Below are 15683 nucleotides of genomic sequence, written 5' to 3'. Positions count from 1 at the left end.
TAGTGTTTAAGTAATTTACTCATTTAAAGCTTTGAAGGCTTTCGGTTTAACTTAACCTAAAACACTTACAGGTATAATAGTCTTATAGGCATAATTCCAATAATAGAAAAGAATGTCAAAATTCTTAATAAGAAAAAGTTTTTTATGGAGCTATTTTCTTTTTTAAATCAAGTTATACTCTGAATATAGAGAGTGAAAGTTCTAAAACAAAGACGTGTATAAAAATATAAAGTAATTAGTCTAGATAAAATTAAAATTATTAAAATAGGAAAACTAGTTTTAATTACTATCATTGCCATTCATTTAGGAAGAAATCCTAACAATGGTGGCAAGCCTCCTAATGATAAAAGATTAATAAAAATAATAAATTTAGCATTAAGATTTTTTAGTATAGTAAGTTGAGAGAAATAGTTCAAGTCTAGCATTCAAAAAGAAAAACATAAAATAAATCTAGTAAATCTGTATACTATAAAATAGTCAAGTCATAGTGAAGAATTAAAATATATTATACCCCCAATCCATCCTAAGTGTGAAATTGAAGAAAAGGCTAAAATTTTACGTATAGAAGTTTGGTTAATTCCGGAAATTGCACCTAATAAAGCTGAAGTCAGAGCTAAGGTAATTAAAATTTTAGAATAAAAAAATAAAGATAAAATTACTAAAGGGGAAATTTTTTGTCAAGTCAACAAAATCAAGGAATTAATTCAATTTAAACCTTCTAAAACTTCTGGAAATCAAAAATGGAAAGGGGCTATTCCAAGTTTTATTCTTAATGCTAAAGTAATTAGTATATTAGGTACTTGTGATAAAGTTCTACTATTAAAAAAGTAAAAGTATAAAGCACTAAAAATAACAATTCCAGAAGCAATAGCTTGAATTAAGAAATATTTAATTGCTGATTCTGTACTTTTTTTATTGTTCTCAGAATTAATCATTATTGGAATAAATGATATTAAATTAATTTCTAGTCCTATTCACGCCCCAAATAATGAAGAGGAAGACACAGTAATTATAGTTCCTGTAAATAGAAAAAAGGAGTAAATAAAAGGTGGAAAATATAAGTTCATTAAAAAGAAGTGTGTCACTATCGTTGGGGTATGAACCCAAAAGCTTAAATTTAGCTTATCTTTTCTAATAAAGGTAAGGTTTTCTTACATGATTTACTCTATCAAAGTAACCCTTTTATCAGGCACTTTATTAATTTTATTAATTTTTTTAAAAATCTAGGTCTAGAATTTGATTTTTAACTTATATTTTCAAACAATAAAACAGAAAATTTTTAGATAATAATTTTTTCAAAATGTTTATCTGAAAATTTTCTGTTTTATATAACGTTATTTTTTTTTTTTTTGTATAAGATAGTGTCCCCAATACTCATTGTATGGCAAACATCTTCTAGAGTTAATTTCTCCCTTAATCTCGGATTTCACTCCCTTTAGATTATTCCGAAAAATTCTATCCACGAATGAAGATATAAAGGAATGACATAGTACTTATAGGGTAATTACTGTTAAATAATACATAGTACATATATAGAAGTTTTTTTTACATTTATTATCTTATAATTTATTAATAAATAATAACATAATTTTCATAAATTTTTATGGATCGTTGAGGTCCGTGTTGTATTTTTAGCTCTGAAATAGTTCTACATGTAAGTTTAAGCTTAAAATTTGTGATTAAATAAATTTTAAAAAGTGAACCTCAGTAGTAAATATTAGAAATATAAAAATTTTCTATCTAGGGAATTTCTAAGAAGTGGAAAATGGCGTGCCAGCAGCCGCGGTTATACTCCTGCTTCAAGTTAAAAATTATATACGAAACTTTGTTTATAAAAAAGTCCAGGAGTTTTCTAAAATTATTAGGTAGAATTTTATTTTTAGACAATGACGATAATTTATAAACTTAAAAACTATAGTAGGGACCAGGATTAGATACCCTGTTACTTATAAAAAATATGTTTTGGACTAGTAGTAAAAATGAAATTTAACGGATTTGGCGGCAAGATAGCCATTTAGAGGAACCTGCCCTATAAACGATGAACCACGAATACCTTACTTTTTTTTGAGATCAGTTTGTATACCGCTGTTGGCAGTTAGTTTCATTAGAAAACTTTCATTAATAATATAATTATTGACTTCAAGTAAAGGTGCAGCAAATAAGAAAGACAGAGGTGGGTTACATTTAATTGAATAAAACGGATAAAGTTATGAAATTACTTTTGAAGGTGGATTTAATAGTAAAGTTTAATAAAACTTGATGGGAGCTCTGTCTTGTGTACACACCGCCCGTCGCTCTCTTTTTTAAACGAGATAAGTCGTAACAAGGTAAGTGTAATGGAAATTGTACTTAGTGAGAACAAGCTGTTTAAGCATTTCATTTACACTGAAAAGGTGCTTGTAAAATTACAAGGTTCTTAATTGATATAAATAGTTTAAAATTAATATTTATAGAAGTATAACGATTTTAGTAGTGTAAACGAAATATATTATTAACTATAGAGAATTAGTACTGTGAAGGAAATATTGAAATATTTGAAAATTTTTCATAAAAAAAGTACTTTTAAATTAAGGTACCTTTTGTATTAGTGGTTATTAAAATTATAAAGTAATTTTTTTTCTCGAAAATAAAAGATCTAAATTTATTAGATAGTTCTTGTGTCAAAAAGATTTTGAAAATAAATTTAGGTGTGAAATTCTAATCGCTTTTATAAATATCTAGTTACTTCAGAAATAAATTTAGTTTAAAATGAAAAGAAAGTCTTTATTTTAAAGATGTTTTAAAATCATTTTTAGATTTTAGGGGATGAGCTCTAAAATTAATATATAAGAATTGTTTTTAATTAGTTTTTTATAGGCTTAGAATTAGCCATTAGAAATTGTTATAAAATATAATAATAAGTTTATGATTTGATAAATTCTTTTTTCCTTATGAAGTTAACTTAAAAATTTTAACATAATTGAAAATATGATAACATTAGTAGATCTTTTAAATCAAGAGTATTATTCAAGTAAATCATTGCTAGTTAATCGTAGAAAACTTGACAAAAGAACTCGGCAAATATAATTTTCGAATGTTTAACAAAAACATTTCCTCTTAGATAAAGAGGTAAGGCCTGCTCACTGATTAATTAAAGAGCCGCAGTATCCTAACTGTGCTAAGGTAGCATAATCATTAGTCTTTTAATTGGAGACTGGTATGAATGGCTAAACGAAAAATTAACTTTTTTTGTCATGAATATTGAATTTAATTTTTTAGTGAAAAAGCTAAAATAAGTTAGAAAGACGAGAAGACCCTATAGAGTTTTATATTAAGATAAATTTTTTCTTATTAGATTTTTATAGATAAAGTTTAAAATAGTATTTTGTTGGGGCGACATTAAGATAAACAAAACTCTTTATTTTAAAAATTTTAATTAAAATATAGTTTGACCCTTTTAAAAAGATCAAAAGAAAAAATTACCTTAGGGATAACAGCGTAATCTTTTTTGAGAGTTCTAATCGACAAAAAGGTTTGCGACCTCGATGTTGGACTAAAATTTAGGCAGGGTGCAGCAGTTCTGCTTTAAGGTCTGTTCGACCTATAATATTTTACACGATCTGAGTTCAGACCGGCGTAAGCCAGGTTGGTTTCTATCTTCTAAATTTATTATTTTAACTTAGTACGAAAGGATTGGTTAATTATAATTATTATATTGTATTGAGGATTACTAATATTTATTATATAAATTTGGCAGACAATTGTATTAGATTTAGAATCTAAATATGGAAATTAAAGCTTTCCAATTTATAGTGATATTAATTATTTACTACATTTTGTTATTAGTTTGTGTTTTAATTTCAGTTGCATTTTTAACTTTATTGGAACGAAAAGTATTAGGTTATATTCAAATTCGTAAAGGTCCTAATAAAGTTGGAATTTCTGGAATTCTACAACCATTTTCTGACGCTATTAAATTATTTACAAAGGAACAGACTTGGTCTTCTGTTTCTAATTACCTTTTATATTTTTTTTCTCCTGTATTTATATTTTTTATATCTTTATTTTTATGATCTATGATACCTTTTATAACTGGGTTTTTTGATTTTGAGTTTGGATTTTTCTTTTTCTTATGTGTTTTAAGATTGGGAGTTTACCCTTTAATAATTGCTGGATGATCGTCTAACTCAAAATATGCTCTATTAGGAGGTTTACGGGCTGTAGCTCAAACTATTTCATATGAAGTAAGATTAGCTTTAGTTCTTTTATCTTTTATTATTGTTGTTGGAGAATATAGATTGGAAGATTTTGTCGAATATCAAAATTCTTTTTATTTTATTTTCTTTTTTTATTTGTTATCTCTTGTTTGAATTGTATCTTGTATAGCTGAAATAAATCGAACTCCTTTTGATTTTGCTGAAGGAGAATCTGAATTAGTGTCAGGTTTTAATGTTGAGTATAGAGCTGGGGGCTTTGCTTTATTATTTTTGGGTGAATATTCTATAATTATTTTAATAAGAACAGTAATAGTTATCTTATTTCTAAGTGGGGATTTATATTTTACATTTTTTTTAAAGGTAGGATTTTTTATTACTTTGGTATTATGATTACGAGGTACCCTTCCCCGTTACCGGTATGATAAATTAATAAGTTTGGCTTGAAAAAGAATTTTACCTTTTACTCTTCATTGTTTATTTATATATATGGGTTTCAAAGTAGTTTTTGAAGTAATCTAATGGTGTAATTTAAGTATAAAATTTCACTCTGCAAATGTGAACTTACTCTCTGAGTCACCATTTTAATAATTAGTTTATAGGAACATTGTAATTTGACTACAAAAGAAGTAGTGTAATTCTACTATTATTAATTATAATCACATAATAGCTTAAATTAATAAAGCATTAAACTTTTAATTTAAATATAAGATAATTCTTTTATGTGGTTCTAAAAATTGTACAATCAAAAGGGAGAAAAACTCGTATTTAGATTTACAATCTAATGCCTAAAACTCAGCCACCTTTTGGCATAACACAAAAAAGGGGGAAGGGAAAACTGTTAGAAGATTCGAACTTCTATTTAATGCTTTCAAAGCACCTGCTTTCCAGTCAGCCAAACAGCTATTTTTGAATCAATTTATCTCATAATAGATTCGCCAAAGGACAAGTGATAAAGAAAGAAAAATAAAACAATGTCAGAAGCTGGCCAATAATAATATAAGGGTCTTCTACTGGTATACCTCCAATTCAGGTTAAAAGGATGGCTGTTCTAATATATGATCAGAAAAGAAATTTAGATACAGGATAAAAAGTTAAAGCCCGAAAGTTTCTTTTTTGTGATAGAGGTAAAATGGCTAGAATTAAAATAGATATTACTAAAGCAATTACCCCTCCTAATTTATTGGGAATTGATCGTAAAATAGCATAAGCAAATAAGTAATATCATTCCGGTTTAATATGTTCCGGAGTAACTAAAGGGTTAGCCGGAATAAAATTTTCTGGATCTCCTAACAAGTAAGGACTTCATAATGTAATTATGATTAAACCAAAAATTATAATACAGAAACCAAAAATGTCTTTGAATGTAAAATAAGGGTGAAACGGAATTTTATCAACATTTCTATTTACTCCCAAAGGGTTATTAGATCCTGTTTGGTGAAGAAAAAGAAGATGAACAACTGCTATTCCTAAAATTAAGAAGGGAACAAGAAAATGAAGGGCAAAGAATCGGGTCAAAGTGGCATTATCGACGGCAAAACCTCCTCACATTCATTCTACAAGGCTCGGTCCAATATAAGGAATAGCAGAGAATAGATTAGTAATTACTGTAGCCCCTCAGAACGACATTTGACCTCATGGTAATACATAACCAATAAAGGCAGCAGCCATAGTCAAGAATAAAATAACAATTCCTGTCATTCAAGTATGGAACATTTTATATGATCCATAGTAAATTCCCCGCGAGACGTGAAGATAAATACAAATAAAGAAGAATGAAGCTCCATTAGCATGCAGCGTTCGGATTAATCATCCTCTATTTACATCTCGTATAATGTGGACAACAGATGAAAAAGCAATACTAATATCTGAAGCAAAATGTATAGCCAGAAATAATCCTGTAACAATTTGAATTCCTAAACATAATCCTAATAAGGATCCAAAGTTTCATATATAAGAAATATTCGTAGGAGATGGTAAATCAACCAAAGAACCATTTATAATTTTAATTAAGGGGTGTGTTTTTCGTATGGGTTTTGACATTATTAAACAATTCGAAGAGGACCTTGCGATATTTTTCTAATCTTTACAACGGTGAGAAGTGTAAGGATAATATACGAAGCTATTAATAATGTAACCGGTATAATGGCCTCGGAGAATGGTTTCAAAACCATTAAGTTAGAAAATTGGTTTGAAGAAGAAATTTTAGTTTCTAGAGTTAGTCTTTGCTTCGGTTTCATTATAAAAATTGTAATTAAAGGAGCTAGTACTAAAGGAGCCATTATCTTCAAGTTCGGTTTAAATATCTCGTTAGATGCAATATTAGATATATAGGTAAACAGAATTAACATTCCTCCTAAAAACACTAGAATTAAGGTATATGAAAACCAGGGAAATTGTGTGATTCTATATATAATAATAGAAATTAATATCGTTTGCAAAATTAAAACAAAAATTATAGCTAGCGGGTGGAACATGAATAAGAAAATTAAATTTATTATAAATATTATAATTATTAAAGTGTTAATTATCATAGTCTAGGAGAAATAATTCTTTTTCCGATTTACAAGACCGGTATTTTATATAAATTACATAGACTCCAGAAAATAGTTTAACAAAAATTTAGGTTTTGGAAATCTAAGATGCCTTACCCAGGTTTTTCTGAGTGACAGTTTTACTTTTTTTTATACCGATATTTATATTTTTAGTAGGAACTTGAATCTATATTTCTAAACGAAAGCATTTAATGAATATATTGATTAGATTGGAATATTTAGTTCTCTCTATCTTTATATTACTTATACTTGTAACTTTTTTAATAGGTCTAGAAACTTATGTTAGCCTTATTTTCTTGGTAGCTTCTGTGTGCGAAGGTAGTTTAGGAGTTGGGATAATAGTTGGAATAGTGCGATCACATGGTTCCGACTATATTAGCAGTTTTAATGTTTTAAAATGTTAAAGTTTATTTCATTAATTTTTGGATTATTAATTATATCTTTTTTAAATGAGTTTATAACCTTTATTTCTTACTTGGTATTTCTAGGTTTAGGGTGATTATTTATATATAACTCTAATTTAGTCAGCATATCATATTTTAGCTGTGATTCTCTAAGATGGTTCATAGTAATTTTGACATTTTGGATTATTGTTTTAATATTATTATCAAGCCACTCTTATAAAGTGACAAACTTCTTTTATCAAAAATTTACTTTCGTTTTAATACTAATATTACTTTTATTATTTTTTACTTTTACTTGTTCAGATTTATTATCTTTCTACATTTTCTTTGAAGGCTCACTAATTCCCATTTATTTATTAATTGTAGGTTGAGGATACCAACCTGAACGTTTACAAGCTGGGATTTATCTTTTGCTTTATACCATCTTTGCTTCTTTGCCTTTATTGATCTCTATTTTCTTTGTTGGAGACTATGTTGGAGGATTCAGTATATCTTTGTTAAGCTTCGGGTGCGACGAATCTATGTGAGTTAGTTTTTGGTTTATATTTTCTATTTTCGCTTTTTTAGTTAAATTACCTGCTTTCTATGTACATTTATGATTACCAAAAGCTCATGTAGAAGCTCCAGTTTCTGGATCCATAATATTAGCAGGTGTATTGCTAAAATTAGGATGTTATGGTTTAATACGATTTATGATATTCTTTCAAGGTAAAGTGGCTTTTTTAAGTAGAGTATTAGTTTCCCTAGGGTTAATGGGAGGTCTAGCTGTTAGATTTATTTGTTTACGTCAAGTAGATTTAAAAGCTTTAATCGCTTATTCTTCTGTCAGACATATGGGTCTGGCATTAGGTGGATTAGGAAGATGAGGATTATGAGGATATAGTTCTTGTTTATATACATGTGTGGCTCATGGGCTATGTTCATCTGGCTTGTTCTTTTTATCTGGAGTAATCTATGAACGAGAGTCTCGTAGATGATATTATAAAGGATATTTAGAAATTATGCCGAGCATAGCTTTTGATGATTTATTTTATTGTATTGGAAATATTGGAAGGTTATGGTTTATACGATTTATGATATTCTTTCAAGGTAAAGTGGCTTTTTTAAGTAGAGTATTAGTTTCCCTAGGGTTAATGGGAGGTCTAGCTGTTAGATTTATTTGTTTACGTCAAGTAGATTTAAAAGCTTTAATCGCTTATTCTTCTGTCAGACATATGGGTCTGGCATTAGGTGGATTAGGAAGATGAGGATTATGAGGATATAGTTCTTGTTTATATACATGTGTGGCTCATGGGCTATGTTCATCTGGCTTGTTCTTTTTATCTGGAGTAATCTATGAACGAAGAAGTTCTCGTAGAATGATAATTAATAAAGGAATATTAGAAATTATGCCGAGCATAGCTTTTTGATGATTTATATATTGTATTGGAAATATGGCAGCACCTATTGTCTTAAACTTAGTGGGAGAACTAGGGCTCTTAGGAAGAATTTTGAGATTCAGTTTTTTATCTTTGATTTTGCTTATACTATTTTCTTTTATAGGAGCCTGTTATAGCCTATACCTATTTTCCTCAACCCAACACGGATCTTATTTTAGTGGGGTCCGATCATTATCAGACGGATTAGTACGAGAATATTTAATTTTATTTTTACATTTTTTTCCTTTATTCTTTTTAATTTTAGAAGTAGATTTTATAACTTATTGTCTAAATAGTTTAATTAAAATTCAAGTTTGTGGTACTTGAGATGTAAAAGTTTACTTTGGACTATGTTTGTCTTAAGAATATGAAATTTAATTTTTCTTTTGTTTTTCTCTTTTTCTTTCATTTTGTTCTTTTCTAGAATGTTGTTTTTAAATCTATCTTACAGTCTATATTTAAGATGGAACATTTTTTCCTGAGGATCCACTGATATTAATATAATTTTTTTATTGGACTGAGTATGTCTAATATTTTTATCTTTTGTCCTCTTTATTTCTGGTAGAGTTTTTTATTACTCGGGGGAGTACATAGAAGGAGAGATTAATTTATCCCGTTTTATTTTTTTACTAGCCGGCTTTGTAGGCTCTATAGGTCTATTAATTTTTAGCCCAAACTTGATTAGAATCTTATTAGGTTGAGATGGCCTTGGGTTAGTATCATATTGTTTGGTAATTTATTACCAAAATTATAAGTCTTTAAATGCTGGAACTTTAACGGTTTTATCTAATCGAGTAGGAGATGTGTTAATTTTGTTGGGAATTGTTTGAATAATTAACTTTGGGGATTGAAGATTTGTTGCATGGTTGGGTTCATCTAACAGACTAATTTTGGTTAGAGCTTTAATTGTCTTAGCTTCTTTAACTAAAAGTGCTCAAATTCCTTTTTCTGCCTGGTTGCCAGCAGCTATAGCTGCTCCTACTCCAGTTTCTTCTTTAGTTCATTCTTCTACCTTAGTAACAGCAGGAATTTACTTGGTAATTCGGCTCGGATGAGTTTATGATTTTTGAATAAATGAACTTTTAATAATTCTTTCTGTTTTAACCATGTTTATGGCTGGACTTGGAGCTTGCTTTGAATTTGACCTAAAGAAAATTATTGCTTTATCTACTCTTAGACAATTAGGCTTAATAATATACAGCTTATCTTTAGGATTGGTAAAGGTAGCTCTATTTCATTTGTTAATGCATACTCTATTTAAAGCATTATTATTTATAAGTGCTGGTTGTATTATCCACGGTTTTAAAGGTTGACAAGATATCCGAATAATAGGAAATATAATAATTTCTTTACCTTTTATTAGATCATGCTTTGTAGTTTCAAATTTAGCTTTAAGAGGAATGCCGTTTTTAGCAGGATTTTACTCAAAAGACATAATCTTAGAATTATCCCTAATAGAGGAATTAAACTTATTAAGTTTATTTATACTATTCTTGTCTACTGGTTTAACTGTAGCTTATACTTTTCGCTTAATTTATTATATAGTACGCCGTGACTATGTAATAAGTGGGTCGGGAAATTTAAGTGATGGCTGAGGGGTTATAGTAAAGTCTTGTATTGGGCTGGTAACTTTTTCTGTGTTTTTTGGAGCTTTAATCTCTTGATTAAGAATAGATGTAAACTCAATTATTCTACCAAAAAGTCTAAAAAATCTTACTTTAACAGTTTGTATTTTAGGTTTAATTTTAGGGTTTTTTATATCTCAATCTTCTTATACTTTTTCTAAAATAAAATTTTCTTTAATGATTTGATTTAGAGGATCTATATGATTTTTACCTTATCTATCTTCTCAACCTATAACTTATATTCCTCTGAAATTGGGGTCAGAAATTATGAAATTTGGAGACATAGGCTGACTTGAATATCTAGGGGGTCAAGGAATTAGAAGTTATATTAGAAATATATCTTTAAAAATTCAGATTATAAGTATAAATTCTTTAAAAGTTTTTATTTTAATTTTATGAATTCTAGTTAGAGTATTTATATTTTTTTAAATTAAAATAGCTCAAGTTTAGAGTTTTGCATTGAAGCTGCAAAGGTGACCAAGGTCTTTTAATATGTATATTTTTTAGAAAGAAAATGTTACATAATTTGCAAGGCTCAAAGTTAGCAGCTTCAAGATTTTTCATTTTCTATCTTAGGAAAAAAAAGTTTTCATCTCATCAACGAAAATGAAGCGTGTTATTTACACCACTAAGATTAAAGTAGGATAATTTAATTATCTTCTTCTGATTGCAGGTCAAATATTTTAAAAACTTCTACTTTCTTAATTAAAGTTTACACTTATCTTATCATTAACAGTGATATTGCTTATTTTAGCTATAATTAAAAGAATAAGGACCAAGAGATCAATGACCGGGTCGAAACCGATAGCAATAATTCGCTTCTTATTCAAGTAATCCACTCCAAAGTATTTTCTTTTCATTCATAGTACAATCCTAATGTTACTAACAGCAAAAATAATCCACCTGCTGTTATTCAGAGGATAGGAGGAATAGAATTTGTAATTAATCCTAAAGGTAATAAAATTGAAATTTCGATATCAAAAATTAAAAATACAATAGCAATTAAAAAAAACCGAATTGAAAATGGGATCCGAGAGGTGTTTTTAGGATCAAATCCACATTCAAATGGGGATACTTTCTCTCGGTCTAAAATTGTTTTCTTTGAAAATAGTGTTGATAGTAAAATTAGGAGGGATCTAATAATTACGGCGATAAAAAAGTTTAATAATAATAGTTTAATTGCTCAATCCTAATCTTTGGGACCTACAGATTGGAAGTCTATAATACTTTTTATACTAATTAAGCATCCTCCTCATCAATAAATAGATACATAAAGGAAAAGTCACACTACATCAACAAAATGTCAATATCAAGCTGCAGCTTCAAATCCAAAGTGATGGGTAGAAGAGAAATGGAATTTTGTTATACGGTATAAACATACTATTAGAAATGTAGAACCAATAATTACGTGTAACCCGTGAAATCCAGTAGCTACAAAAAAAGTGGAACCGTAAACAGCTTCAGCAATTGTAAAGGGAGCTTCAATATACTCATATGCTTGCAAAATAGTAAAATATACACCTAAAATAATGGTTAGAATTAAGGCCTGAACGGATTGTGGATGATTGCCATTTATTAGAGCATGGTGAGATCAAGTAATAGTTACTCCAGAAGCAAGTAAAATTGCTGTATTAAGTAAAGGAATTTGAAAGGGGTTAAAAGGAATAATACCTGCAGGCGGTCACTGGGTACCAATTTCTACTGAAGGTGCTAAACTAGCGTGAAAAAATGCTCAGAAAAATGAAACGAAGAAGAACACTTCTGAAACAATAAATAAAATTATTCCTCATCGTAAATTAGAAATAACTCTTGAATTGTGATGACCTTGTAAGGTTCCTTCTCGGGCAATATCTCGTCATCACTGGTAAGAGGAAATTACAATAATAAATAAACCTAAAATTAAAATTCCTATTGAATTGTAGTGGAATCAATAAGATAAACCTGAAGTTATTGTTAAAGCTCCAATTGAGGCTGTTAGAGGTCATGGGCTTATATCAACTAAATGAAAGGGGTGATGTGAATGAGTTGTCATTATACTTCTCTAGCGTATAAAGTGGATAAAGTAGCAAAAACATAAGCTTGAATTACAGCTACAGCTGCTTCAAGAGTTATTAAAGCGAATTGAGCCGCAGTCACGGTAATAATAATTAGAATTCTATTATTAACCATACTCTCTCCAAGCAAAATTAAAAGCAAGTGACCAGCAGTTAGATTAGCAGCTAAACGTACCGATAAGGTAATAGGACGAATAATATTTCTAATAGATTCAATTAATACCATAAATGGTATTAAAACAATAGGAGTTCCTAAAGGAACTAAGTGAGCAAATATATGATTTGTGTTGTTAACTCATCCGTATAATATAAAAATTACCCAGATAGTCAAAGCCATTGATAAAGTTATTGCAATATGGGCAGTTCTAGTAAAAGTGTAAGGTATTAACCCAAAAACATTATTAATTAGAATAAATATAAATAAAACATTAAATATAATAATATTTTTGTAACTTTTAAATAAAGGCATAAATTCCTTTGTGATATAAGATGTGAGCTCACTATAAAGAACTGATGATTTAGAATTCGAAATTCAGTATAAAGGATAAAATACAATAATAAATAAGAATATAGACAATCAATTTAGTTGTAAATTAAAAGTTGAAGATATAGGGTCAAAAGAGGAAAATAAGTTTGTTATCATATTCAGTTAAATCTAACACTACTCTTTGTAATTTTTGAAGAGTCAGGTGTTCTAGGGGAATTACTAAAATAAATTATTGATAAAAGAATCAAAATTATTGAAAAAGTTATAACTATAATTAATGCTCAAAAAATTGGTGATATGTGAGGAATAAAAAATTTCTAAATTAGATTTTTAAACTTTTAAGTTTATGTCTGTAAACTAAATTTTTTCATCAAATAAAGGTTTTGAAAAATCATGTAACATTATTAAATCATAAAATTTGCTAATATTTTAGTATAAAGCAACTCAATAACTAAGCTAGAAATTAGAAAATTAATAAATTATTATAATGTAACTTAAGAAAATTGCCTTAATAGGCAATTTCAGCATGACAAGCTGATGTTATAAATTTTAACTAAATTTTCTATCAATATATAATACCGATAAACCTAAAAGTATCTTTACAGATAATTCAACTATAAGGCTGGGGATTTACTTTACTTTTATTCAAAATTGTTAATTCAGTTTAAAAATGAATTCATTGAAATTCTCTCTACCACAATTGGCATAAAACTATGATTAGCTCCACAAATCTCCGAACATTGCCCGAAAAATAATCCTGGTCGATTTACTAGAAATGTAAGTTGATTTAATCGTCCTGGAATGGCATCTGCTTTAACTCTTAAAGCTGGAACAGTTCATGAGTGGATAACGTCAGTTGAGGAAACTAGAATTCGGACATATGTATTTATAGGAACAATTATCCGGTTATCAACTTCAATTAAACGGAACTGGTTGTCTTCTAAGTCTTTTGAGGGAATTATATAAGAATCAAATTCAATATCTAAAAAATCTGAATATTCATAGGATCAATATCATTGATGTCCCATAGATTTAATAGTTAAAGATGGATTATCGTATTCATCTAATAAATATAAAAGATGAAGGGATGGTAAAGCAATAAAAATTAGTAAGAAAGCTGGAATTACTGTTCAAATTACTTCAATTAAATGACCTTCAAGTAAAAATCGGTCAATAAATTTATTTCTAAATATAGTTAAAATAATATAACCTACTAAAGTAGTTACTAAAGTTAAAACTAGTATAGCGTGATCGTGAAATATAATTAATTCTTCTATTAATGGAGAAGCTCTGTCTTGAAATCTAAGTTGTGATCATGTTGACATTATATTCTGAAAAAAGGACTTGAACCTTTTTGGGTAGATCTTAAATCTACAGCACTATTCTGCCATTTCAGATATCGAATTGTAAACTGAGGTAATTCGTCGTAACTATGGTAATGAGGAGGAGTAGTGTGAACTCATTCTAAGTTAGAGGATAGATTTGGTCTAAAAATTGTAGGTCGTTGAGAAACCATAGCCTCTCAAATAATATAAATAAACCCTAAAGCTCTAATAAAAGATAAGGTAGAACCAATTGATGAAACTACATTTCATGCAGTATAAGCATCTGGATAGTCTGAATATCGTCGAGGTATACCCGCTAACCCTAAAAAGTGCTGAGGAAAGAAAGTTACATTAACTCCAATAAATATAGATCCAAAATGAATTTTTAATCATTTTGGTTTCATAGTAATTCCTGTTAACAATGGAAATCAGTAGACTGCTCCGGCTATAATACCAAATACAGCCCCCATAGATAGGACGTAATGGAAGTGAGCTACTACGTAATATGTATCATGAAGAACAATATCAATAGATGAATTAGCAAGAACTACTCCTGTTACCCCTCCAACAGTAAATAAAAATAGAAATCCTAAAGCTCAAAGAAGAGGAGGGCTATAAGAAAATTGTGTACCGTGTAAAGTTCCAAGTCAACTAAAGACTTTAATTCCTGTAGGCACAGCAATAATTATAGTAGCAGAAGTAAAATATGCTCGAGTATCAACGTCTATTCCAACTGTAAACATGTGGTGAGCTCATACAACAAACCCTAAAATTCCAATTGCAATCATAGCATAAATTATTCCTAAAGTTCCAAAAGATTCTTTTTTACCACTTTCACTGGCTACAATATGTGAAATCATTCCAAAAGCTGGTAAAATTAAAATATAAACCTCAGGATGCCCAAAAAACCAAAATAGATGTTGGTATAAGATTGGATCTCCACCTCCTGTTGGATCAAAAAATGAGGTATTTAGATTTCGATCTGTTAGCAACATAGTAATAGCTCCTGCTAGTACTGGAAGTGATAAAAGTAAAAGAATTACAGTAATAAATACTCTTCAGACAAATAATGGAAGTCGATCAAATGTCAGTGTTTCAGCTCGTATGTTAATAACTGTAGACATAAAATTAATGGCACCTAAAATTGACGAAGCACCTGCTAAATGTAAAGAGAAAATTGATAAGTCAACTGAAGCACCAGAATGAGCAATGTTACTTGATAAAGGAGGGTAAACTGTTCATCCTGTTCCAGCCCCCGCCTCTACTAAAGAACCACTAATTAATAATATTAAAGCTGGAGGAAGAAGCCAGAATCTTATATTATTTAATCGAGGGAAAGCCATATCTGGTGCTCCTAACATTAACGGTAGAAGTCAGTTTCCAAAACCTCCAATCATAATAGGTATAACTATAAAAAAAATTATAATAAAAGCGTGAGCTGTAACAATTACATTATAAATTTGATCATCTCCAATTAGTCTACCCGGTTGACCAAGTTCAGCTCGAATTAGTATTCTTAGAGCTGTTCCAACTATAGCTGATCAAGCTCCAAAAATTAAATATAAAGTTCCAATATCTTTGTGATTAGTAGAAAATAATCATTGTCGCGCTTTTGTAAAGAT

At 28.8% G+C, this 15683-nt stretch overlaps 13 protein-coding genes across 13 annotated transcripts, besides 25 other annotated features; 4 read left to right on the top strand and 9 right to left on the bottom strand. All coding sequences in view use genetic code 5, as the record gives it.

Moving 5' to 3' along the window:
* Nucleotides 1-66, bottom strand: a tRNA (tRNA-Trp).
* Nucleotides 66-1067, bottom strand: ND2. Its single transcript has one exon. A coding sequence (YP_009047715.1; NADH dehydrogenase subunit 2) covers nt 66-1067, from the start codon at nt 1065-1067 to the stop codon at nt 66-68; it is 1002 nt and encodes a 333-aa protein.
* Nucleotides 1068-1132, bottom strand: a tRNA (tRNA-Met).
* Nucleotides 1133-1199, bottom strand: a tRNA (tRNA-Ile).
* Nucleotides 1197-1557: a sequence feature (control region).
* Nucleotides 1558-2353, top strand: an rRNA (s-rRNA).
* Nucleotides 2354-2420, top strand: a tRNA (tRNA-Val).
* Nucleotides 2421-3723, top strand: an rRNA (l-rRNA).
* Nucleotides 3724-3791, top strand: a tRNA (tRNA-Leu).
* On the top strand, nt 3789-4715 carry ND1. Its single transcript has one exon. A coding sequence (YP_009047714.1; NADH dehydrogenase subunit 1) covers nt 3789-4715, from the start codon at nt 3789-3791 to the stop codon at nt 4713-4715; it is 927 nt and encodes a 308-aa protein.
* Nucleotides 4714-4778, top strand: a tRNA (tRNA-Cys).
* Nucleotides 4779-4846, top strand: a tRNA (tRNA-Gln).
* Nucleotides 4847-4853: 7 nt separating this feature from the next.
* Nucleotides 4854-4921, top strand: a tRNA (tRNA-Lys).
* Nucleotides 4922-4938: 17 nt separating this feature from the next.
* Nucleotides 4939-5002, bottom strand: a tRNA (tRNA-Tyr).
* A 26-nt stretch (nt 5003-5028) lies between these two features.
* Nucleotides 5029-5098, bottom strand: a tRNA (tRNA-Ser).
* Nucleotides 5097-6236, bottom strand: CYTB. Its single transcript has one exon. A coding sequence (YP_009047713.1; cytochrome b) covers nt 5097-6236, from the start codon at nt 6234-6236 to the stop codon at nt 5097-5099; it is 1140 nt and encodes a 379-aa protein.
* Nucleotides 6237-6238: 2 nt separating this feature from the next.
* ND6 lies at nt 6239-6727 on the bottom strand. The gene has a single exon. A coding sequence (YP_009047712.1; NADH dehydrogenase subunit 6) covers nt 6239-6727, from the start codon at nt 6725-6727 to the stop codon at nt 6239-6241; it is 489 nt and encodes a 162-aa protein.
* Nucleotides 6728-6791, bottom strand: a tRNA (tRNA-Thr).
* A 2-nt stretch (nt 6792-6793) lies between these two features.
* Nucleotides 6794-6858, top strand: a tRNA (tRNA-Pro).
* Nucleotides 6859-7152, top strand: ND4L. The gene has a single exon. A coding sequence (YP_009047711.1; NADH dehydrogenase subunit 4L) covers nt 6859-7152, from the start codon at nt 6859-6861 to the stop codon at nt 7150-7152; it is 294 nt and encodes a 97-aa protein.
* On the top strand, nt 7146-8487 carry ND4. Its single transcript has one exon. Coding sequence (YP_009047710.1; NADH dehydrogenase subunit 4) is annotated over nt 7146-8487 (1342 nt in total).
* Nucleotides 8488-8856: 369 nt separating this feature from the next.
* Nucleotides 8857-8920, top strand: a tRNA (tRNA-His).
* Nucleotides 8921-10624, top strand: ND5. The gene has a single exon. A coding sequence (YP_009047709.1; NADH dehydrogenase subunit 5) covers nt 8921-10624, from the start codon at nt 8921-8923 to the stop codon at nt 10622-10624; it is 1704 nt and encodes a 567-aa protein.
* Nucleotides 10625-10688, top strand: a tRNA (tRNA-Phe).
* Nucleotides 10689-10704: 16 nt separating this feature from the next.
* Nucleotides 10705-10763, bottom strand: a tRNA (tRNA-Ser).
* Nucleotides 10764-10830, bottom strand: a tRNA (tRNA-Glu).
* Nucleotides 10831-10895, bottom strand: a tRNA (tRNA-Ala).
* Nucleotides 10896-10959, bottom strand: a tRNA (tRNA-Asn).
* Nucleotide 10960: 1 nt separating this feature from the next.
* Nucleotides 10961-11023, bottom strand: a tRNA (tRNA-Arg).
* Nucleotides 11024-11375, bottom strand: ND3. Its single transcript has one exon. Coding sequence (YP_009047708.1; NADH dehydrogenase subunit 3) is annotated over nt 11024-11375 (352 nt in total).
* Nucleotides 11376-11440, bottom strand: a tRNA (tRNA-Gly).
* On the bottom strand, nt 11441-12227 carry COX3. The gene has a single exon. Coding sequence (YP_009047707.1; cytochrome c oxidase subunit III) is annotated over nt 11441-12227 (787 nt in total).
* Nucleotides 12227-12892, bottom strand: ATP6. Its single transcript has one exon. A coding sequence (YP_009047706.1; ATP synthase F0 subunit 6) covers nt 12227-12892, from the start codon at nt 12890-12892 to the stop codon at nt 12227-12229; it is 666 nt and encodes a 221-aa protein.
* ATP8 lies at nt 12886-13044 on the bottom strand. Its single transcript has one exon. A coding sequence (YP_009047705.1; ATP synthase F0 subunit 8) covers nt 12886-13044, from the start codon at nt 13042-13044 to the stop codon at nt 12886-12888; it is 159 nt and encodes a 52-aa protein.
* A 189-nt stretch (nt 13045-13233) lies between these two features.
* Nucleotides 13234-13299, bottom strand: a tRNA (tRNA-Asp).
* A 78-nt stretch (nt 13300-13377) lies between these two features.
* On the bottom strand, nt 13378-14061 carry COX2. Its single transcript has one exon. A coding sequence (YP_009047704.1; cytochrome c oxidase subunit II) covers nt 13378-14061, from the start codon at nt 14059-14061 to the stop codon at nt 13378-13380; it is 684 nt and encodes a 227-aa protein.
* Nucleotides 14062-14065: 4 nt separating this feature from the next.
* Nucleotides 14066-14133, bottom strand: a tRNA (tRNA-Leu).
* On the bottom strand, nt 14134-15683 carry COX1. The gene has a single exon. Coding sequence (YP_009047703.1; cytochrome c oxidase subunit I) is annotated over nt 14134-15683 (1550 nt in total).

This window comes from Amphibalanus amphitrite, mitochondrion (assembly GCF_019059575.1).
Source record: "Amphibalanus amphitrite mitochondrion, complete genome".
Taxonomy (NCBI): Eukaryota; Metazoa; Arthropoda; class Thecostraca; order Balanomorpha; family Balanidae; genus Amphibalanus; species Amphibalanus amphitrite.
Note: the sequence above shows the minus strand (reverse complement) of the source record. Positions and strands in the feature narration are given on the sequence as shown.